The 24,151-nt window shown below is 38.8% G+C and overlaps 1 protein-coding gene across 3 annotated transcripts in view; it reads left to right on the top strand.

Annotated features, from left to right (window-relative positions):
* CEP128 (centrosomal protein 128) overlaps positions 1–24,151 on the top strand; it is a 442,632-nt gene that overhangs the window by 351,061 nt on the left and 67,420 nt on the right. For 2 of the 3 annotated variants that reach the window (XM_082619712.1, XM_082619711.1), the window contains one exon: positions 1,215–1,264. The exons of the other annotated variant lie outside the window; for it this stretch is intronic. In XM_082619712.1, coding sequence (XP_082475838.1) covers positions 1,215–1,264 — 50 coding nt within the window. The remainder of the gene's footprint in view (positions 1–1,214; positions 1,265–24,151) is intronic. 3 annotated transcript variants of the gene reach the window in all.

The raw sequence follows: 24,151 nt of genomic DNA, 5'->3' as shown, positions 1-24,151 counted from the left end.
CAGAGCAAAAACTAACTTTCATCCTTAATCCCAGTACACTGTGTTGAGGGGATTGCTTGCCACCCCTCTGTATTTCTCTTAGCTGTGCAATCTCAAAGGGCCATCACCATCAATTATATCATCTACCAGGTCTCCTGAAGTTTCAGGATATTGCCTGCCCAGTTATGACATATACCAGCGTGACTTGGTTACCCAGTATATTACTGCTTCTCACTCCATCTAGTAGCACTTGCTAAAAACATTTGCATTTGCCTTTCTGGGGTACATATTGAATTTCTGTACGTTATATTTTCCTTTTATGCAGCACAGCCTTCTTGGTAAGCTATATCAATCACAGAGTAAGGCAAATGCTAATGTTAATGTGCGCTGCTGTAGGTATTTCTTGCCAGTTTTCATCCAAGATCTAACTCAGCCCAGCCCTCTTTAGGTTTGTGAGATCTAATAAGATCATAGCACAAGGTGGTATAGCTGCAGGCAGAAAATTCTGCTTGCCAAATTCATTTTCCTTTATAGCAAGTTCATAAATTAGTCTAGGGCACTGAGATACCATGGTTATACACATGCATTTAGACAGAACTCTCTTCCAGCCACTAATTTCTCTGAGATGGTGCCAGAAGGTTGTTCAGATGTAACATCAATGCTTCCCACCCTCTCAGTGTGAAATGATAATTAATATGAGTTTACAGTTAAGGTGGTATTCTACTTTCATTAATAACACCCATTATTCCAGGGTGTTTTAATTTGGTTATAAAAATTGACTCTGGAGGTGGAACTTGGCTTGGGAGCTTATTTTAAGAGCAAATGGTTTGTTTCTATTTTTTTTCTTTCAAAAGAAAAAAGTTTTTGTTGCTGTTGTTTTTTAAAGAAAATTTTGTGTTGCTTTTGAGTTACATAAGCATTAGACCAGATTTCTAAAACATTGGTGTGATTTTGGATTTGTAATTGAGTTGGTCTCATTTTCTGGTATCGCCACCCGACCTAGGACCTCCCAGGGCTTCTTAGCTAGCTTAGGTTTGACAGAATCCAGATCTCTACCGCATCTCACCAGTTGGGATCAGAGGACATTTCTTTCATGTTGCTTCTTACACTTAAATATATTAAATTCTCTTTCCGGACAACGGTTTATACAAGCTACTGACTGAATCGAGTTTGAAAGTAAGAGGCAATGCATTTTGACATTGTATTTTGATGGATATTTTACTTTCTTATTATAGATCTGCTGGAGGAGACTCACAGAAAAGATGAAGAAATGGAATCTTTGCAGGTAAAGTAAATTCTCCAATAGGGCAGGTATCTTTGGTTTAAACATTTGTTTTTACTCTATTAGCCTTCATTATTTTCACATTCAGACCACTATGGCAAATGGAGTAAAAAAAAATAAATAAATGAAAAGATCTTTGAAACCCAAGTTGGAATTTGCTTCATTTTAGAAGTGTTTGAGAACATTTATAATCTCTGAAAGCAGGAAGCCAACTCAGTCTCTATGCTACTCTTGAAAGGAACCTTTATTCCTTGGTATAGCTTAGTAGGAACTGCAGCATTAGGAAATGAAAGCAACATCTTTACACAGTCCTTTCCCCAAAAGCAGGGCTAATGAATGAGGATGAATTCATGGAATCTACATTTTCAAGTGAAGATCAAAAGTATTCTGACTCCATGAATATCATCTACTAATTACCAACCAAAAATATTAACACATATATTGAGCTCATCCTTGTATGCCTCTCCGTTCACTCTGGATGTATACACATTTCTTGGACTGGAAAATTGTGTTTGAAAGATTGCACTAGAGTTTTAATTGACATTTCCATGGTATGAGCAATTGATGTTAACTTGATGTCTGACAGAAGTTCTCTCTTCCTTTTACATTGGGCTAGCTTACAAATGAGTAAGTTGAGTGTCTATCTTTATTAGGGGAAACAAAATCAGTTATACTCACATGACAGAACCAATTCACTTAACGTCACATTGGGGATTAAGAACAGTAAATACTTTGGACATTTAAAGTTCTTCCTGGGCCTGGAGCTGCAAGGCAAGACTGGAGAGTGATATAATGAGCTGGCTTGAGTGCTTTAGAGGTAGAGGTGTTTGCTTCTGGTGAACAAAGGATGGGTTAAGCAAGGCTCAAAGAGCAAGAGAAATGTTCTTTAATTGGGGGTTCTTCTATTTGATGTATCTGGTGAGAGAAAATTGTATAATTGAACTGAAGAATGATTAAGAGGAGTGTAGTTCTGCATACCTAATAAAAGTAGCAAGTGTTAGCCACAATTTGTACAGGTTAAATTCTTTTAACATCTTGTGCTCTATTCAGGTATAAAAAGAAAGTTCAGGGCTTCCCTGGTGGTGCAGTGGTTGAGACTGCCTGCCGATGCAGGGGACACGGGTTCATGCCCCGGTCCGGGAGGATCCCACATGCCGCGGAGTGGCTGGGCCCGTGAGCCATGGCCACTGAGCCTGCGTGTCCGGAACCTGTGCTCCGCAACTGGAGAGGCCGCGACAGTGAGAGGCCCGCGTACGGCAAAAAAAAAAAAAAAGAAAGTTCAGTCTGGGGTTAGGAAAAAAATCTCAAGTGTATACTTGCCCTGTATATCTCTGAGAAATTAATGTCAGCAATGCTTATTGTTATAAAGAGCAAAGGTATATATGTGTACTAATTGTATATAGTGAGAAGGTGATAAAGGCTTTATGATGCATTTTGGTTATGCATTATGTTTACCATTGGCCCCAGAATACCAAAATGAGAATAAGCATATTTATTGAGTACTTAGTACATATCTGGCCTTTTGAAATGGCATCATAAACCTTTTTTTAGTTTACTTCTCTCACAGTATGAATGTTGGAACCAGAAATCCTGTTAAATTTAATAGCCTATGTTGTTTCTTGAATATTTTATTAAGTACTGGCAGCATTTTCTACCAAAATGTCCATTGAGTGCCTAGAATGCACCAGCCAACTAACTATGGACATTTAAACATATAGAGTGTCCAACACGATGTCCAACAGCAGAGGAGTTCAAGGTTGGCACTTTGTAGTGGTGATTAGTGCCTAATACTAACACTGTTAAGAACAAAGAAGGAACGTAATGCCTCTCAGAGTGTACAAGCGTGCAGGGACACATCACACAAAGCCTTGTATTTTAAGACTAGAGGAAAATCCATCGAAAAGTGCCTCCATTCCTGAGTTTCCATATTCAAATATAAATATTACAGGTGATATTTTTGAGACGATTATTAAAGTATATAGGTAGAAGTCTTACAATCACAAAATAGAACTTTGGGGAGAAAAAGAAAAAATCGTTTTTTAAAAATTATAGCACTGGGCTTTCCTGGTGGTGCAGTGGTTGAGAGTCCACCTGCCGATGCAGGGGACACGGGTTCATGCCCTGGTCCGGGAAGTTCCCACATGCCATGGAGCGGCTGGGCCTGTGAGCCATGGCCACTGAGCCTGCACATCCAGAACCTGTGCTCCACAGTGGGAGAGGCCACAGCAGTGAGAGGCCCGCGTACTGCAAAAAAAAAAAAAAAAAAAAAATTATAGCACTAAGTACTGGATATTGACCACTTTGAGTTTTAAGCCTTGGCTCTGCTTATGATTCACTAGGTAACCTTGAGAAACTTTGCTGTGCCTATTTTCTCATCTGTAATATAAAATCATAAAACTGTCTTCCAGAAGTGTTTAGTGTGGATTAGAGTATCCCAGAAGGGAGAGCTAAATATTTCATTACAATTTACAGTGTTAGCAAATCCCCATGTATCCAAATTGAAGTCAATTTTATTTACTCATTATCATCATATAATTATGTATAACAGCCATTCTACATTTAATGTTATCCTCCTTAAGGGTAGGGGGTGTTTATTTATCTCTAAACACTTCCCAGTTCCCTGTAAATAAAAGGTGCTCCATTTACTCATTGAACAAATATTTATTGAGTACCAGTTCTGTGCAAGGCACTGTACTGGGCAGGTTGCTTATGCTAGATAGTTTGTTGCCCTATATACCAGAATTAATGAAAAAGAATTTTAAATAGATGTTTATAATAAAATATTAAAAAATGATATTAGAGAGGATGTATACATCATTGTGGGAACATATAACAGCACCTATCTTTGGTAGAGATACAGGTAGGTTGGGTGCAAGTATAGGGGGTTGAAGGTGGGTGGGATGAGCAGGAGTGGAGTGGCAATCCAGGTAGGCTTCCTGAAGGAAGCCAATATTTAAATGATAATCAGGAGTTAGCATTGGTGGGTTTGGAGTAAAGGTAAGTTTTAGGCAGTGCAAAGGATATGGGAATACCTGAGGTAAAAGCATCAATTTCATGTTTAAGGAACTGAAAGGATTTCAGTGTGGTGGAGTATACTGTCTGAGAGAGGAGAGGCAAGACAAGAGTTTGTAAGGTAAACAGAGGTCTAAAGGATCTCATAAAGGAGTTGGAATCTTACCTTTAGTATATGGGAAGCCAGTAAAGGGTTTGAAACAAGAGAACAATGTGATCAAATTTTCATTTTTAACAAGTAACTAGCTTTAAAGTCTAAAACCATTGGGGGCAGGCAAGATTGAAACCAGGGAGGCCAATTAAGCAAGTGTTCGTGAGAATGTTGCCAAGAGTTGAAAGTGACTTGGATTGCGTGGTAGCGGAGTGTGTGAAGAGGAATGGGTGGTTTCGTAGTATAATTTAGGATATAAAAACTTAGGGAACTTTTAGATCGTTGGGAAGTATAAAGAAAGGAGTTAAGAATGACTCTTCAGTTTCTTGATTGGGCAATTTCATGGATGGCTGTGCTAGGCCATGAGATAAGGGGAAGTTGATTAGTTCAGTTTTATGGTATTCTGAGTTTGGGTGCCTTGAAACATCCAGGTGGCAATGTCCTATATTGAACTGGACATGCAGAATTTGGTGTCATCAGATCTGGTCTCTGTATCATATAGAGATGATACTAAAAGTCATAGGAGTGGGACTTCCCTGGTGGTCCAGTGACAAAGAATCCACCTTACGATTCAGGGGACAGGGGTTCGATCCCTGATCAGGGAACTATAGATCCCACATGCCACGGGGCAACTAAGCCCACGTGTCGCAACAACTGAGCTCACGTGCCTCAACAAGAGAGCCCTCGTGCCGCAAACTACAGAGCCCACACACCCTGGAGCCCTCACACCACAACTAGAGAAAAGCCCATGCACCACAATGAAGAGCCTGCACGCCTCAACGAAGATTCCGAGTGCTGCAACTAAGGCCCAACACAGTCAAAAATAAATAATAAATAAATCTTTAAAAAATAAATAAAAGTCAAAAGAGCAATGAGAACTCCCAGGGAAATATGTAGAATAAAGAAATGAAAACTTAACCCTGTGGAACACCAACACTTAAATAACAGGCTAAGGATGAAAATCCTGCAGAGGAGTCTAAGACCTAAAGAAAATAAATTCTAGAGAGCATAGTGTCATGAAGCTTAACAAATAATATTTCAAAGGGAAAATAATCAGTAAAGCTGAATAAATATTTGTTTAATCCTTGAATCCACTTAGCTAAGGGGTTTAGGTTTTAAAATAAAAATTTATTTTAAAATAAAAAATTGTAATTTCCTATCATATTTATGAAACAAATCATTCACTTTTGTAAATATCCACTAGGTAGCATAATGCCTTTCCATAGTAGGTACTCATTAAATTTCTGTTGACTAAATAAACAAATGAATACCACCCTGCTGGTCTCTTGTTTACACAGCACCTATTCCTGGTTCTCTTTAAGGTCTACCCATTAAAAAACAACCACCATCCCTGTCCTAGAGTTCATTTTTGTTCAAAAAACTGGGGGGCGACTTCCAAGTTCTATCATTCCTGTACACACATACACACACACACAAACACACACATACAGTTACTTTCACTCTCCCTCCTTCTCTCTATCCTGTTCTGCTCTCCCTCCCTCCATGAATGTAGTATTGAAACAAAAGGTCAGCAAGTGAGTAATCTGTCACAAGTGGTAGGAATCTGTGGGGACAGAAAAGGATAAAATGGCGAGGGTGGGGACAGCAGCAGAGAGGAGAGTGTTTTCAATCTTCAGAGGAATCACAAACAATGGAGACAAACATATTGAGTGATTTTTACAATACAGCTGGTAATTACCAAAATTCTTCACTGGAGCTTAACATTGCCTGGCTTGTGTGTGTGTGTGTGTGTGTGTGTGTGCATGTGTGTGTGTGTGTGTGACATTCATTTGCAGTTACATTGTGCTGCTCTTCTTAAAAACAAAGTATTGTCTTTGACTATAAATGTGTGGCACAGTATCACAGTCCTATTTGCATATGGGTTTGAGGTACATTGAAACAAGCAAATCCCTTCTTTAATCCGCTGCAGATCAGCTGAAACATTTTAAATAGACACAAAAGTTAATCCATTTTTCCTCACTTTAGTTGAAAAATATTCAGTGACTGACACCTTACTTGTGATGGCTGCTAGTGGTAAGGTTGCTGTTGTTTTTGTTTTTATTTTTTAAATTTCCAGCCTACCTGGCTCACCTTTCATCAGTTTCTTGCTTTCCTTCCCCCGTGTCACTTTGTGAACCCCAGAATGCAAAGCACACCAAAAGAGTATCATGCTTCGTTATGAAAAGCTTCAAAGTGCTACCTATGACAGTCACTTAACAGAGTGTCTGGAATATACATGTGCCCCTCGTCTTCTGCTGACTTACCGTAATCTGGCTTTTGGTTTTATTTTAAATGAGATAAAAACAGATGATTATGAACACGATTTTTGCTATTCATTGTCCTCTTTTACTAGGTCATCTTTAGGTTATTTCGAGGCAGTATTCATATATATAAATTGGGGACAATAATATTGCTGACTTCATAAGACTGTTGAGAGGACTAACTATGGTTAGAAGTGTATAAACCTTGGTATCTGGCAGGTCCTCCATAAATATGAATTCCACACGCAGACTATTTATTTGCACCTACTATGTACCAAGCATGCTGCATGCTGGGCATTGAAACAGTAAACATCCTTGCCTTCATGAGACCTACCCTCGTGGAGCCACTCCCTCACCGTCTCCTTTCCTCCCCTTTCCCCTCCCTCTTCCTCTCCTCTCTTCCTCTGTCTTCCACTAGGCAACCATGATTGTGCTAAAGGAAATGTTACATCTTTGGATAGCTACTAAATATAATGAAAAAGTGAAAAAAGTCACAATATGGCAGTAATGAAATTGACTATGTGGGCTACATATGAATATCAGTCTCATTATTTTAAGAGGAAAAAGGGAACATTTTAATTGTAGTATCTAGAATCTAAAATTATTTCTGGACACTTTCTTCAGTATCAGTACTTTCATTTAAAATGAACTGAATCCTTCATTTAATTTTTTAAAATTGGGTTTATGTTCTTTAAAAAAGTAATTTTTTTGGAGACATTTCAGAAGCTATGCCCTTGAAGGACATTAAGTGGCACTGTCGACTTGTTGTTTTTCAGATGACTGTAATTATGTTTAATTTCTGTCCTAGACAGCTTTTTAAAAATATATTCTGAGGGCTTCCCTGGTGGCGCAGTGGTTGAGAATCCGCCTGCCTATGCAGGGGACATGGGTTCATGCCCCGGTCCAGGAAGAACCCACATGCCGCGGAGCGGCTGGGCCCGTGAGCCATGGCCGCTGAGCCTGCGCGTCCGGAGCCTGTGCTCCACAATGGGAGAGGCCACAACAGTGAGAGGCCCGCGTACCGCAAAAAAAAAACAAAAAACAAAAAACCAAAACAACAACAACTATATATATATATATATATATATATATATATATATATATATATATATATATATATTCTGAGATCTTCCATTTGAAGGATTTTAGTTTTTTAGAAATGTTTTGGGAGTGGAGGGGCAGGTGTTTGATTTTTGTTTTTGTCATTTAAATAGTGCTTAGGCACAAGCATCTGAAGTGAGCTGGAAGGAGAAGATAATCTTTTCCTCAGTCATTACTTCATTTCAGCTACTTATAGAGTAGCCTATGGCAGTGTAGTATTTTGAAGAAAAAAATAGAACTCGAATTTCTTAGTTCTTTTGGAACAAGTCTAATAAATATTAATATAGGTGTATTACATTATGGAAAAGAATTCCAGTGTAGGGTTGGCAAGTCACATCGTTGGAGATAAACTAGGCAAGAAAAACCACCAAAGACAGAAAACTGACATGGGCAAATAAATTGCCCTGGCAGAGGCTGACAGTATAGAACATTAACTGCTCAGTAATCCCAGTAGACGGCCAGTCCTCCCGTAGTAAGCAACCGTGGGATAAAGTGGGCTAGTGACAGACCAACTGGGTAGTCTCTGTGGCTTTGCTGTCATTCATTTCTGCCTGGCTGTAGAATGTCCAAACCTGAATTTTCAAACTAGGTAGTGGTTTGGGGAATTTAGAGATTGTGGGTAGAAAGCAGGGATGGGGTAGCTAAGAGTCCCTGAGTTACTTTAGAAGGAAAAGTGAGGGTGATGTGGGATGCTGAATCCTAACACTGGATCTCCACAAGAGTTGAAGGATTAGTAAAAGAGATTCTTAAATTTCCCCAGAAATTCTCATTAGCTTGGGAGATACTAAAGTATGTTTTTAGAAGTCCCAATTTGAATAAATTGGTGAACTGGGATTGACTCTTTAAGGCTTTACTAAACTGGAAGGTAAATGCAATATCCTGGTCATCCCTCAGATAATTCCTGAGAGTTATAATGGAACTTCTATAATTCTAGAAACAAAAATGTAATGCATATGCACTTATTCTTCCCAAGATGCAGTCTTCAAAATGTAGGCAAATCTCTTTGTATCTTTTTCTTTGTCTGATGTATGATTAAAAAATAACGGTCCTGGGCTTCCCTGGTGGTGCAGTGGTTGAGAGTCCGCCTGCCGATGCAGGGGACAAGGGTTCGTGCCCCGGTCTGGGAGGATCCCACATGCCGCGGAGCGACTGGGCCCGTGAGCCATGGCCGCTGGGCCTGCGCGTCTGGAGCCTGTGCTCCGCAATGGGAGGGGCCACGGCAGTGAGAGGCCCGCATACCGCAAAAAAAATAAAAAAATAAAAAATAACGGTCCTAAGCAATGACTTAAAACATGGGCGAGTATAGGGGATGGAGGCTTGGGCAACACTTTGCCCCTTTCAGGGCTATGTGACTTAATGGCTCATTAAAATCTCTATTTTCTCAAAAGATGAAGAGGCTTACCAAGCCTTAAATTTGGTATGAGTTCTCAGCAGAGATAAAACGTTAGCAGTCTGTATTAGGGTCAGACAGGGTCTCAGCCAATTAGATTTGCACACTTCAATTTACTATGTCAAGAGGCCTCAGGAGAGCAGAGAACCAAGATCAGTAAAATAGATTCCACTTGATATTTTAGTGATCATTAAATTTTATCACCCTCTTTCACCTGAAATTTGCAACTTAATTTTAATTCCAAACTTATGACAATAAAAATGGAAAATAGAATACCCTGAGAGTGAAGTATTCTTGTGTCTGAGTGTATGGAAGTTGATTGACTAGATTGTTTTCTTTTGAGAATAAAAAATATAAAACTGTGGCTGGTTTTGTTTATCCAAAGAGATGCAAAGCAGAAGTCCTAAAGATTGAGCAGTCTGCTTGAATCAAGCTTCTTAAAAAGCTTCTAAAAAACAGATGCCATTTGGAAACATTTTAAAAATGCAAAGACAAAGTGTAGTCTTTGAACTCAAAAGCCCAGATTTTACCCTGTGACAGAAGGTTTACTAAAAACTCAGTAGTGAAAATGAAATTAGTATGTGTTACAGATTTTGTAAATTGCTGCCACAAGGGGGGAATTTATTTTATCTGTCTCCATATACCATCCTTTTTGCAGTTGACACCATAAAAAGCAACACTTCCAGAAAACATCCCCTGGTACCTTCATCAGAGTCCAAGCTCTGGTTTCCTTGGGCACTGGGCCTGATGTAAAGAACAACTTGCATTTTCTTGTGAAAAATGAAAACCATCTAAGCATGTTATGACGTTTTGCAAGTGTTGAGCTTGTCTGGGAGTTTTTGCCATGTTTCCAGAGTCAACTGTCGCCTTACGATTTGGGGCAATTTCATTTGGGTTGCAGTTTGAGTGATCATTTCAATACCATGCTCCATAACGTGTATCTGCTTGTTCTTCTCCTGTTACATCCCTAAATGGGTCTCAAACTTTGGACAACTAACCATGTGTCTTAGTCCCTTCGGGCTGCTATAACAAAAATACCAGAGACTGAGTGGTTTAAACTAGAAACGTTTGTTTCTCACAGTTCTTTTTTATAAATTTATTTATTTTACTTATTTTGGGCTGCGTTGGGTCTTTGTTGCTGTGCTTGGGCTTTCTCTAGTTGCGGTGAGCAGGGGCTACTCTTCGTTGCGGTGCGCGGGCTTCTCATTGCAGTGGCTTCTCTTGTTGCGGATCACGGGCTCTAGGTGCGTGGGCTTCGGTAGTTGCGGCACATGGACTCAGTAGTTGTGGCTCACGGGCTCTAGAGTGCAGGCTCAGTAGTTGTGGCACACGGGCTTTGTTGCTCCGTGGCATGTGGGAATCTTCCCAGACCAGGGCTTGAGCCCATGTCCCCTGCATTGGCAGGCAGATTCTTAACCACTGCGCCACCAGGGAAGTCCCGTTTCTCACAGTTCTGAAGGCTGGGAAGTCTAAGATCAATGCAGATTCATTACCTGTATTTAGTATTTATGTTGGCAGATTCAGATTCAGTATCTGGCCTGCTTCCTGGTTCACAGCAGACAGAGAGCGCTCTGGAGTCTCTTTTATAAGGGCATGATCCTTTCAGGAGGACTCCACCTCTGACCTAATCCCTTCCCAAAGGCCCCACCTCCTAAAATCATCACATTGGAGATTAGGATTTCAATCTATGAATTTTGGGGAGACACAAACATTTAGGCCATAACATTGTGTTCTCTGTATTGTCTTCCATCTCCTGATAACAGTGACAGTTGTGAAAAGCAATATTTTAAGTAATGACTGTGATGTACCACAGATTTGGAAATAAATGCTCAGCAGTAATATATTTCTGGGTGAAACAGTTTCTGCTGACTCATAAAACAAATCTCTGAGGTTCAAAGTATTAATAGGAGATCATTGAAAGAAACTGTAGTTCTCACTTCAAGGGCTATCTCCAATTCCCATCCCTGGCTGATCTTCCAGAATATAAAGAAACAGAGGATTTCCCCAGTCTGGGATCTTGGAAACTCACTAATGTTATGTTTCAATCTATTAACAAATACTTACTTAGCATTTGTTAATTCCTGTCAAGATTGTGCTAAATCAACCCCAAAGGGTGATGATCTGTACATTAGAGAAGAAAAAAATCATCCTCTGTCTTGTTAATGAATGATATTAATAGCTACCAGACAATTCTTTTGTGTCATACACTGCTAAAACTTCTAAATGTATGTAATTTATTCCTTGCAACAATTCTATAAATAGATACTTTTATTCTCATCTTACAGATAAAAAAGCTGAGGCGCATAGCTTGCTCAGCCAGTTAGTGGCCAGGCTGGTACTTGTGTTAGAATTCGCTTGTCTCCTGTGCAAATGTGCTTAAATGCCTTGTGAGCTTATGGAGAACAGAATTTCTTCACTTTTTTTGTTTGTTTGTTTAGGTTCCTGGCATTTCTTTAAACGTTCCTTTAAATTTCTTCTATTTTTTTTCTATGAGAATGATTTGTTAGTAAACATATTAAGCATTTAGTGTGGTAAAATGCTAACTGAACTCCTACTTCCTCAAGAAAAAGACTATAAGAAGCTAAATAATTTTGAGAGAGTGCATTAAATAAGTCAGGCGACACTGGGGTCTTAATAGTAGTGAAACTTCTTCCTGCCTTTCTATAACTTTAAAACTATTTATAAACCCTTAGGCTCTAAGCTCACATGTATATGGTGACTGGACAGTGTTATATGTATATTTAGCTATTGGCATGTGAGAAAGATTTTAATTCCTGGTGCAAGATTATGAAGAATCCAGTAATTTTGAACACTTCTAGGAAGGAGAAGGGATCATTTTTCTTTTTCAGTTCTGCACCTTTTCTTTTTGCTTATTCATCATGTTTTAAATAAACAGACTGAAGAAAGTTGTTATTAAAGCCCTCCTTGGGCTTCTTCAATTTCAGTTTTAAACCAGGTTCAAAATATTCTGGCAAAAATTAAAGGCAACATTGAAAACGTTTGCATAAATTTTAAATTGTGCAAAAGGTGATAAAACTAAACTGAGCTGAAAGAATGACTAATAAGCATCTCCTCTTATATCTTTGTCTTTTTATCATACTCAGTGATTATTTTGGTTTTAAAAAATTATTTCTAAAGTGCATTCCTTTTCCAGAGTATCTGCATTACACTTACTATTCTAAGTTTAATTTGTTCGAAGTTTAATGTTTACTTTTAAAAGTGTGAAGGCTTATTAGCATGCTAATAAATAACATTTAATGTCTGTTAACAATGTTTCTATATTTGCCCATAAAATGAAATAGAAAAATACTACCTGCAAGGGACTCCATGCCTTTACTACATTCTGGTGGTAATTGAAATCCCTGATTCTCATTTCATTGTTAGAAAGAACTAATAAATTTGTCACGAATTGAACAGGGGTGGAGGAAAGAGGCCATTTATGAGCTCAGTGATGAAACTAATCTCCTGCAGCTCAGATCTAAAAGAACTGGGAGACCAGCACAATAGAGGTGCCATTTAACTGCATAACATCACCGCTAATTAAGTGTAGATCTTTGCTCTCCTTTATCCTTTCTTCTGCTCTTTCCCCAGTGGTATTGACTGTGTGTGTTTCAGCTGGCCTAATGTCAGACCCAGAAGTCAGAGGGAGTTGCAACTTACTTAAGAAAGGCATATGCCAAAAATATAATCTTTTTTTATTATATACTGAAATAAATATAAAAATGTGTACAAATAATGGTTTTTATTTGAACATTAAATTTTGTTGTGATATAGTATGTGTTTTGTTACACTGTCACATGACATCTGTTAAAAATAAGGTTTTGGAATGCTCTTCTGGCATGTGTAATTTTGAGAAAAGCTGCAGAACAGTTTTCCAGTATATCCTCTAACCTCTACCACACACATAAAAATAGCCCTGGTGGTAATATTGGCATTTATTGGCTATTTGCTCATAAAACTGCTCTGTCCGCATATGGTAGTTCCACTACTCCATTTTGTCAACATATTAAATAAACAAACACACACATTTTTTTTAATGTGACCCTTTATTTGTCTTTCAGAGTTAATGTAGACTCCTTTGAGTCAGGTGGACCTGGATTACAGTCTAACTGCCAACATTTAATCACAATGTACAATTCAATACATATATCTTTGAAGTCTGTTTCTCTGACTTAAATGAATGAAGTTAGTAATTTTCACCATTGAGAGTTTTTGTGAGCATTAAATGAGAACATATGTGAGAAGCACCCAATACAACTTTTGCAAATAATAAGCTTTTAATAAATGGTGTTGATTTTTATGATACTGGTAATTTAAAGGAAAGTTTTCATTAACAACCACAACACACATACCACTGTCCCTTTTGTTCCTTAAACTAAGCAAAGTCTTTCCTGTCCCAGGACCTTTGCCTTTGCCACTCCCTCTCTCTGTAATGCTTTTCCCTTAACTCTTTCAGTGACAGCTCTTTTTCATCCTTTAGATTTCAGCTCAAATGTCACCTCTTTGTGAGAACTTAATCTGATCAACCTGTCTAAAGCAAACCTCTGCCCTTACCCCCCATCATAGCTCCTGGGTGTCTTCTTTATTTATGTCCTTGTCTTCTCCTTTAGAATGTAAGCTCCACGAAGGCAGAGAGACCTTATTTTTCTTGTTAATAACTGTGTACCCAGTGTCTATCATAGTGTCTGTGTCAGTAAATGTGGATGAATTAATTAAATGAATAAATGAGTGGGAGGGAGGAGAAAGAAAGGAAGGAAGCAATGATGTAGGGAAAGAAATTGGAAGGAAAGAAAAAATAATGGATAAAAGGAATAAAGGACAAAAGGAAGAAACGTATATGGCCTGAGGAATGGTTTATATTCTGGGCCTATGTATTTATGCACATACAACTTTTAAACTTTGCTTTAAAGTTTAAAAGTTGGGTAAAAATTTTCTGGTTCTTATTTTAGTTTCTTATCCCTGGTCAGTATGTCTCGCCTTATCCTCTGCTTCCAGAAACATACAGGGTTTCCTACAGGGTGACCTCTGTGAGGCCGGAAGTAATTCTTATAGAACACCAATATCTTAGAAAAGGAGGTTACCAAACTTCCTGTAAAGGACCGGTATCTAAATATTTTCACTTTTACAGCCATATGCTCTCACCCAACAACTCACCTCTGATGTCATAGAATGAAAACAACCATAGACAATATGTAAAGAAATGAGTGGGCTATGTTCCAATAATACTTTATTTATGGAAAATGAAATTTGAATTTCATGTAATTTTCACATCATGATTATTCTTACTTTGACTTTTTTTTCAACCACACAAAAATGTAAAAACCATTCTTAGCTGGCGGACCTATAAAAACATTCAGCATGTTGGAGTGACCTACTGTCGTACTTTTCTGAACCCTGCCTTGGAATGAACTACAGTTTAATGGTTATCTGTCTCAAGAATGTTTGTCATTTGAAAGATGAACTGGATTGGGGAGAGTCAAAGAGTAAATTTTTGAACTCTTCCTCAAAGAATAAATTTCTGTTGGTAGAATTTTAAATAATTTTGCAAATAGAAGGAAACTATAATTTTGGGTAATCAGTCAGACCTTCCTGAACTCCTAAAACCACACTCCATTAGTGGGCCATTATCCACAGGTAAGGTTGTGAGTGTTAAAAGTAGCTTTCATTACTGGCTAAAACTGCCCAGGTGCGTCTGTTAACAAGCTCACATCTTATTTATTCCTTCCTTCATAGACTTTGGAATTTAGGATCAGTTACTTCCTGGGATGATTTTGAAAGCCAGACAATTGGAGATATTTTGAAATGAATCACTATTCTTTATTTATAATCCTGAAGAGTAAAGTGTTTTAAATTTCAAATAATGATTTCCCTAAAATTTGTGACCTTAGTTGGGTAAACAGTTATTTGGAGAAACATTTGAAAGGTCCTTTAAAAATCATTAGAAATTATTATGGTCCTATTGGTGTTATTTTTATAGCTATTGCTATTTATAGTGCTTTAAGTAGACAATAGAACTTTCCAACTCTTTTTCTTTACTCACATCTCTCTTAAACAGCCAAGGGTACTATTTAAAATGCCACCTTCGGAAGATGCTAGTCAGACTGCAATGAGAAATCAGAATGAAGCTCAATTTGAAGAAAAAACAGTTAAGTATTTCATAGGTAAAATATTTAGGATATTTGGAACTGAATAGTCAAAATACATCTGCTTTACTTCAGGACATACAGGGTAAGTCAGCCTTCAGGTATGCTTCCCAGAAGTTCAACTGAAAACTAAGTCGTTGGGTTTTTTCTCTCAGTTTTTGTAGATACTAAGAATAGTGCACCATTGATTATCAGTGTACATATAATCTAAGGCTAGTTTTAAATCCTTTAATCACCTTTCCCTTTCTACCTGTACTTGTGTATTACAAAATGGAGGTTAGTAATAGTTCTAAGCTGAGTCAAACTGAATGAGGAAGCAAGAAAAGCCTGAGTTATGTCAGCCAAATACATTATTTTAAAACAATCTGTCCATTCCTTGATTATTCATTCTGAGCAGCAGCCTCCCTCTTTGTATAGAATGGTGAGAGATAACTGTACGCAGTAGCCCGCAGAAGGAATATGGGAATGAGGGTGAAAAGGAGAGTATCTAATATAATATTCCTTATGTTTTAATTCCTGAAAAGAATTGAGTAAATGACGTTCCACGTAAATTAGGATGTGGATTATTGGAATTACAATTTAATTCCCAAGGTGGACTGTTTGCTGTTGCCATTTAATGACTCAGCCATGTGACATGCACAATAGTCAACAATCAAGTGTTGCAATTCAAATATTCAAGAGGAAGGAGCTTGGGACAAAGGGTTCTGTGATTATATGTGTTTCCTTGTGAACATGCTTCACTTGGAAACCCAAGAGATGTGTACACTTGAGGGAAACCAAGGAGATGTTAGCCTCAGGGAGTCTCATTAGATCAGCTATGTTTGGTGGCAGTCAGATACACACCCTGAAAAAAAAAAGCACACCCAGTTGTTTTCCACAAGTTATGCATGACACAGATCTACTCATCAATTATGCCATAATCACCACTGCACTATGATTTGCATAAGAGTTCAGAGCATATTCAGTTGATATATGACAGGCCTCACAACTGGAGACATGTACTTTATTTCTTAAGGTGTAAATCCTTGAAAAAAAATATGGTGTGTTGGGTTCTGGGTTGTTAGCTTTTTCCCCTGCTACTCAACTCCTGTTCCTGCATCTCTTTTGGGGACAATCTTTGAAATTACATTGTTTATCATTTGCATTACCCCTAACCACGATCATAGCCTTTATATTATCTGCAAATAACTTTTAGGTGTTCTCCAGTCTGGATGTCATTCACTGAACTTTTGTTACCTGTTACTAGCAGTTTCACTGTGGAACTGAGCAGTACCAGCAGAAAGATAATTCTGGCTTTTGCCCTTCATTTGGGTTGCAGTCTTATCCTATAGGCGCACACCTATGCACCGTATTACATTGTGCATTAAAGAAGAAACTTACAGTGATTCTTCATTTTAAAGGGGGGCAGGGGGAAGAAACCTCATTGCCTTGCTTTGTGTTCTAAAATATAAAGGGTAAATCTGAGATTTTTTTTTTTTTTTTTTTTTTTTTTTTGGTATGAGTTTCGTACTGTTGACTAGAAATGCTTACAGGGATTTCAAGCAAAATCCTTACCTAGGCTTTCTGGCTGCATTTTCCAGTGTGAAATCTGTTCAAACAAACCAACAGAGCCCCATTTCCATGCTTTCTCTTCATTTTCCTCCTTCACCCCACTTGTATTCCCTGCTCCGCAAACCCATGTACACATCCCACTTCAGTGTAAGTGCAACCTCAGCCTTTCCTGAATAGTACTGAATGGAAGTGCAGTAGTCAGCAACGGCCTCATAACAATACCACAAAACAAACCGCTAGCCTGAGAATACAGCAGAAGAAAGCTACAGAAGCAAAACTGGCTGCCTCAGGTCCCTATCTGGCAATGGTAATGGATGAGAGAACAGATCAGAAATGTGGAGCACACACTTCGGCTTTGTTCTTAAATGTTGTCATTGTTTCTGCTTCTGATTTTCCAGTCCCCAAGTGAAAGGTAGATAACAAGGATCATTACTAGGCTAGGAAATAATACATACCTTTAAACTGGCTTTTCTTGATAAGTCAAATGTTGGGTTTTCTTATTGACGACTTTTTAGGTAAAATCCTGATGCCTTATTGTGGTTTTCTTTTCAGCATTTCTGTTTTGTTATTCTGAACCCTGAGGTAGATTATTTGAAAAAGGCGCATAAGCAGCTAGTGAAATGAGTTAACAGAGATTGACCGGAAATATCTAATGATAGCTAAATTGAACACCAGATGATGGGAAACCACTGCATGCTGCCCTAATGTCATTCATTCTAGTTTTTTAAAATATAGAGTAACTTTGACTTTTAATAGATAACATGCAATTTTATGTACAGATCTTTGACTTATGTGTGTATTCAAAGCCAACTTACGCTATATTTTTAACCTTTTTTTGGTGTTGCAACATTGAGGTTGTTTACGATTTTTATCTATTTTGTTTTAATTTTTTAGAATGACTCTATGAAACACTGATCTTTTTTTGAGGTGGTTAATAAAAGCCTTTTCCTTTTCTTTCATTTTAATATCTTGAAGTGTGGAAAAGAATACATTTGAAATTATTTCTAACTCTTTGAATTATTTAAAAAATGATTGACAATTTGTTAAATGTAATGGGTTGTCATGTGGAAATGCATAGAGGAAAAATGCATTTCATTTTATAACCTTCATGTACAAAACAGCAGGTAAAGTGTGAGTGTTGATTAAACCAAGATAACATTGACAGGAAAAATGCCCTGCAGTGGTCTCTCTGGGTGAATCTGAGTGGATTTTTCTTCCAGAAAACAGGCTTTGTGCCTTTAGAAGAGTGATGAGAGGGAGACCTCACTGTGGGTTTTCTTTTTGAAAATTATAGGTTCATCATGGCCCTTCAGTACAGAGAAGTTTCCAGAATTAGTCTATCTTGTAATGTTTCTTAGACTCGGAAGCAGTAGAGACTTTCATTATACTTTTACGCCAGTATTGTACTTTTTTTGTATGCTAATGGATGTATTTAAAGCGTTCTTGGAAAATGCTGCATCATTGTGATAAAGTCACTAGACCTGTACAGCTCTACTTATCAGGGGGAGAAAACTCTGAGTATTCAGACCTGTGAGCCTCTATTTCATCTCTTAGATTGGATGGATGAATCAATGTGGCTAGTTGATTGGCTCAGCTGAGTCAAATAAACAGTTAATGACCAAGGATTCAGATACCAACTCTCCACTTAGCGTTCATTTCCCAACAGCCTACAAATATGTTCCCATCTCCAGTGATACTAATGAATTTGCTTTGGTTTATTCATAAACTCTAATGTATGCCCCATTGTGACCAGGTAGCAAAGGAATATATACAGCTCAAGACAGGTTACTAACCTCATGATAAAAAGTTAAAATACATCTTTTTTTATAGTGCATGTGCTATTGTCCTTCCCAAAAATATAACTCACCTTACTCGATCTGTCAAGCCCAGAATAAATTAAAATGTGATTTCTAGCATTATTGTTTTCATTTAGAAATGGTATGTAATATTCACACTGATAATAACAGCTAGTACTCTTCATTGTAACTCAAGGACTATGCAGTGACTATATGTATAATCCTTAAGAGTAAACATTAAAATAATTGTTGCCATTTTAGGTTTTTCTTAGACTTTCCCCATCTTAAATAGCACTAAAAAATAGTGGGAAAGGGACTCTCCAATCACAAAAAACCTGGTAACAATAAAACATATTTTTTTTCCCTGAGAGCTTTTTTCTTCAAAACATTTGAAGGAAATTTCTCCTACAATTTTTAACCTTCCACTCCCCATTGTTTCTTTCCTTGTTATCCAGAAATATTTCATACAGGAGAAATAAATAGATTTGGTCTAATAAAATAGTTTATTTGGTGTAATAAAATAATTTATTTAAAATAAATTATTTGGTCTAATAAAATAATTCTTACATCTTATTTCAAGTGTTTTTATTTGGAGTAAAAGCACTTGGAGGCCCATGGGTGGATTTCAGAGAGTCTGCAATTCCCCTAAAAGTATATACAAAATTCTGTGTATTGTGTATAGTGTACATTTTTCTGGGGAAAGGATTCTCAAAGTCCATGGCTACAAAAATAAGAACCACTGATTTATTAAAACCACCTGAAATCTCATGATTATACTGAGAGTGTCTTCATTACTTCATTACTTCTGTCTTCCTCCTCTACTCGTCTCACCTACTCTCCCCCCTTTCAATATCCTAGCAATTCTTTTCTTTTGGGGATCTAACCTTAGGAGTGTGTGTGTGATGGGAGAGGAGGGAGAGTACTGAACCTGCAGGCCGAGCTTGAAGATAAAATCTGTTGAAATGAAAATTGAAGGTTAAACAGCAACAACAAAACACTACAGTTGCAGTTATAGTAAGAGTGGGAGAGGATAGGGAGCATATATTTTGGTGTAATTATATATTCATTCCAGGACGTATACTGGCATGTGTTTTCATAGACTGTATCAGTGCCACAATATTGGCTTAAGTTATTGGCTATTTTAATGATAAGAACATGAGCAGACAGCTATACGTGGAACAACTCCTACAGAACACCTACTGAACGCTGGCAGAAGACCCCAGACCTCCCAAAAGACAAGAAACTCCCCACATACCTGGGTAGGGCAAAGCGGAGAGATCCCCACACAGAGGATCAGTGCCGAGCGGCACTCACCAGCCCGAGAGGCTTGTCTGCTCGCCCGCCGGGGCGCGCAGCGCTGGAAGCTGAGGCTCGGGCTTCGGTCAGAGCGCAGGGAGAGGACTGGGGCTGGCGGCGAGAACTCAGCCTGAAGGGGGCTAATGTGCCACAGCTAGCCGGGAGGGAGTCTGGGAAAACTCTGGAGCTGCCGAAGAGGCAAGAGACTTTTTCTTCCCTCTTGGTTTCCTGGTGCGCGAGGAGAGGGGATTAAGAGCGCTGCTTAAAAGGGCTCCACAGACGGGCGCGAGTCGCGACTGAAAGCGCGGAGCCCAGAGACGGGCGTGGGACGCTGGGGCTGCTGCTGCCGCCGCCAAGAAGCCTGTGTGCGAGCACAGGTCACTGCCCACACCGCCCTTCCGGGAGCCTGTGCAGCCCGCCACTGCCGGGGTCCCGGGATCCAGGGGCGGCTTCCCTGGGAGAACGCACGGCGTGCCTCGGGCTGGTGCAACGTCACGCCGACCTCTGCCGCTGCAGGCTCGCCCCGCACTCCGTGCCCCTCCCTCCTGCCCGGCCTGAGTGAGCCAGAGTCCCCGAAGAGGCTGCTCCTTTAACCCTGTCCTGCCTGAGCGAAGAACAGACGCCCTCCGGCGACCTACACGCAGAGGCGGGGCCAAATCCAAAGCTGAGACCCAGGAGCTGTGAGAACAAAGAAGAGAAAGGGAAACCTCTCCCAGCAGCCTCAGAAGCAGCGGATTAAAGCTCCACAATCAACTTGATGTACCCTGCATCTGTGGAATACATGAATAGACAACACATCATCCCAAATTGAGGAGCCCGGAGTCAGTGCTGTGCCTCTGAGGTGGGAGAGCCAACTTCAGGACACTGGTCCACAAGAGACCTCCCAGCTCCACATAATATCAAACGGCAAAAATCTTCCAGAGATCTCCATCTCAACACCAGCACCCAGCTTCACTCAACGACCAGCAAGCTACAGTGCTGGACACCCTATGCCAAACAACTAGCAAGATAGGAACACAACGCCACCCATTAGCAGAGAGGTGGCCTAAACTCATAAAAAGTCTGCAGACACCTCAAAACACACCACCAGACGTGGACCTGCCCACCAGAAAGACAAGATCCAGCCTCATCCACCAGAACACAGGCACTAGTCCCCTCCACCAGGAAGCCTACACAACCCACTAAACCAACCTTAGCCACTGGGGACAGACACCAAAAACAACGGGAACTACGAACCTGTAGCCTGCAAAAAGGAGACCCCAAACACAGTAACATAAGCAAAATGAGAAGACAGAAAAACACACAGCAGGAGAAGGAGCAAGATAAAAACCCACCAGATCTAACAAATGAAGAGGTAATAGGCAGTCTACCTGAAAAAGAATTCAGAATAATGATGGTAAAGATGATCCAAGATTCTATTTCCCAGATCCAAAATCTTGGAAATAGAATAGACAAAATGCAAGAAACAGTTAACAAGGACCTAGAAGAACTAAAGATGAATCAAGCATCGATTAAAAACACAATACATGAAATAAAAAATACTCTAGATGGGATCAATAGCAGAATAACTGAGGCAGAAGAACGGATAAGTGAGGTGGAAGATAAAATAGTGGAAATAACTGCTGCAGAGCAAAATAAAGAAAAAAGAATGAAACGAACAGAGGACAGTCTCAGAGACCGCTGGGACAACATTAAACGCACCAACATTCGAATTCTAGGGGTTCCAGAAGAAGAAGAGAAAAAGAAAGGGACTGAGAAAATATTTGAAGAGATTATAGTTGAAAACTTCCCTAATATGGGAAAGGAAATAGTTCATCAAGTCCAGGAGGCACAGAGAGTCCCATACAGAATAAATCCAAGGAGAAATACGCCAAGACACATATTAATCAAACTGTCAAAAATTAAACACAAAGAAATCATATTAAAAGCAGCAAGGGAAAACCAACAAATAACACACAAGGGAATTCCCATCAGGATAACAGCTGATCTCTCAGCAGAAACTCTACAAGCCAGAAGGGAGTGGCAGGACATAATTAAAGTGATGAAGGAGAAAAACCTGCAACCAAGATTACTCTACCCAGCAAGGATCTCATTCAGATTTGATGGAGAAATTAAAACGTTTACAGACAAGCAAAAGCTGAGAGAGTTCAGCACCACCAAACCAGCTTTACAACAAATGCTAAAGGAACTTCTCTAGGCAAGAAACACAACAGAAGTAAAAGACCTACAATAACGAACCCAAAACAATTAAGAAAATGGGAACAGGAACATACATATCAATAATTACCTTAAATGTAAATGGACTAAATGCTCCCACCAAAAGACACAGATTGGCTGAATGGATACAAAAACAAGACCCATATATATGCTGTCTACAAGAGACCCACTTCAGACCTAGAGACACATACAGACTGAAAGTAAGGGGATGGAAAAAGATATTCCATGCAAATGGAAACCAAAAGAAAGCTGGAGTAGCAATTCTCATATCAGACAAAATAGACTTTAAAGTAAAGACTACTAGAAGAGACAAAGAAGGACACTACATAATGATCAAGGGATCGATCCAAGAAGAAGATATAACAATTGTAAATATTTATGCACCAAACACAGGAGCACCTCAATACATAAGGCAAATACTAACAGCCATAAAAGGAGAAATCGACAGTAACACACTCATAGTAGGGGACTTTAACACCCCACTTTCACCAATGGACAGATCATCCAAAATGAAAATAAATAAGGAAACACAAGCTTTAAATGATACATTAAACAAGATGGACTTAATTGATATTTATAGGACATTCCATCCAAAAACAACAGAATACACATTTTTCTCAAGTGCTCATGGAACATTCTCCAGGATAGATCATATCTTGGGTCACAAATCAAGCCTTGGTAAATTTAAGAAAATTGAAATTGTATCAAGTATCTTTTCCGACCACAATGCTATGAGACTAGATATCAATTACAGGAAAAGAGCTGTAAAAAATACAAACACATGGAGGCTAAACAATACTCTACTTAATAACGAAGTGGTCACTGAAGAAATCAAAGAGGAAATTAAAAAATACCTAGAAACAAATGACAATGGAGACACGACAACCCAAAACCTATGGGATGCAGCAAAAGCAGTTCTAAGAGGGAAGTTTATAGCAATACAATCCCACCTTAAGAAACAGGAAACATCTCGAATAAACAACCTAACCTTGCACCTAAAGCAATTAGAGAAAGAAGAACAAAAACATCCCAAGGTTAGCAGAAGGAAAGAAATCATAAAAATCAGATCAGAAATAAATGAAAAAGAAATGAAGGAAACGATAGCAAAGATCAATAAAACTAAAAGCTGGTTCTTTGAGAAGATAAACAAAATTGATAAACCATTAGCCAGACTCATCAAGAAAAAAAGGGAGAAGACTCAAATCAATAGAATTAGAAATGAAAAAGGAGAAGTAACAACTGACACTGCAGAAATACAAAAGATCATGAGAGATTACTATAAGCAACTCTATGCCAATAAAATGGACAACCTGGAAGAAATGGACAAATTCTTAGAAATGCACAACCTGCCAAGACTGAATCAGGAAGAAATAGAAAATGTGAACAGACCAATCACAAGCACTGAAATTGAAACTGTGATAAAAAATCTTCCAACAAACAAAAGCCCAGGACCAGATGGCTTCACAGGCGAATTCTATCAAGCATTTAGAGAAGAGCTAACACCTATCCTTCTCAAACTCTTCCAAAATATAGCAGAGGGAGGAACACTCCCAAACTCATTCTACGAGGCCACCATCACCTTGATACCAAAACCCGACAAGGATGTCACAAAGAAAGAAAACTACAGGCCAATATCACTGATGAACATAGATGCAAAAATCCTCAACAAAATACTAGCAAACAGAATCCAACAGCACATTAAAAGGATCATACACCATGATCAAGTGGGGTTTATTCCAGGAATGCAAGGATTCTTCAATATACGCAAATCAATCAACGTGATACACCATATTAACAAATTGAAGGAGAAAAACCATATGATCATCTCAATAGATGCAGAGAAAGCTTTCGACAAAATTCAACACCCATTTATGATAAAAACCCTGCAGAAATTAGGCATAGAGGGAACTTTCCTCAACATAATAAAGGCCATATATGACAAACCCACAGCCAGCATCGTCCTCAATGGTGA

Source organism: Mesoplodon mirus (genome assembly GCF_964341445.2).
Source record: "Mesoplodon mirus genome assembly, chromosome: 4".
NCBI classification, from domain to species: domain Eukaryota; kingdom Metazoa; phylum Chordata; class Mammalia; order Artiodactyla; family Ziphiidae; genus Mesoplodon; species Mesoplodon mirus.
The sequence above is the reverse complement of the archived record's forward strand: the minus strand, read 5'-3'. Positions and strand labels throughout refer to the sequence as shown.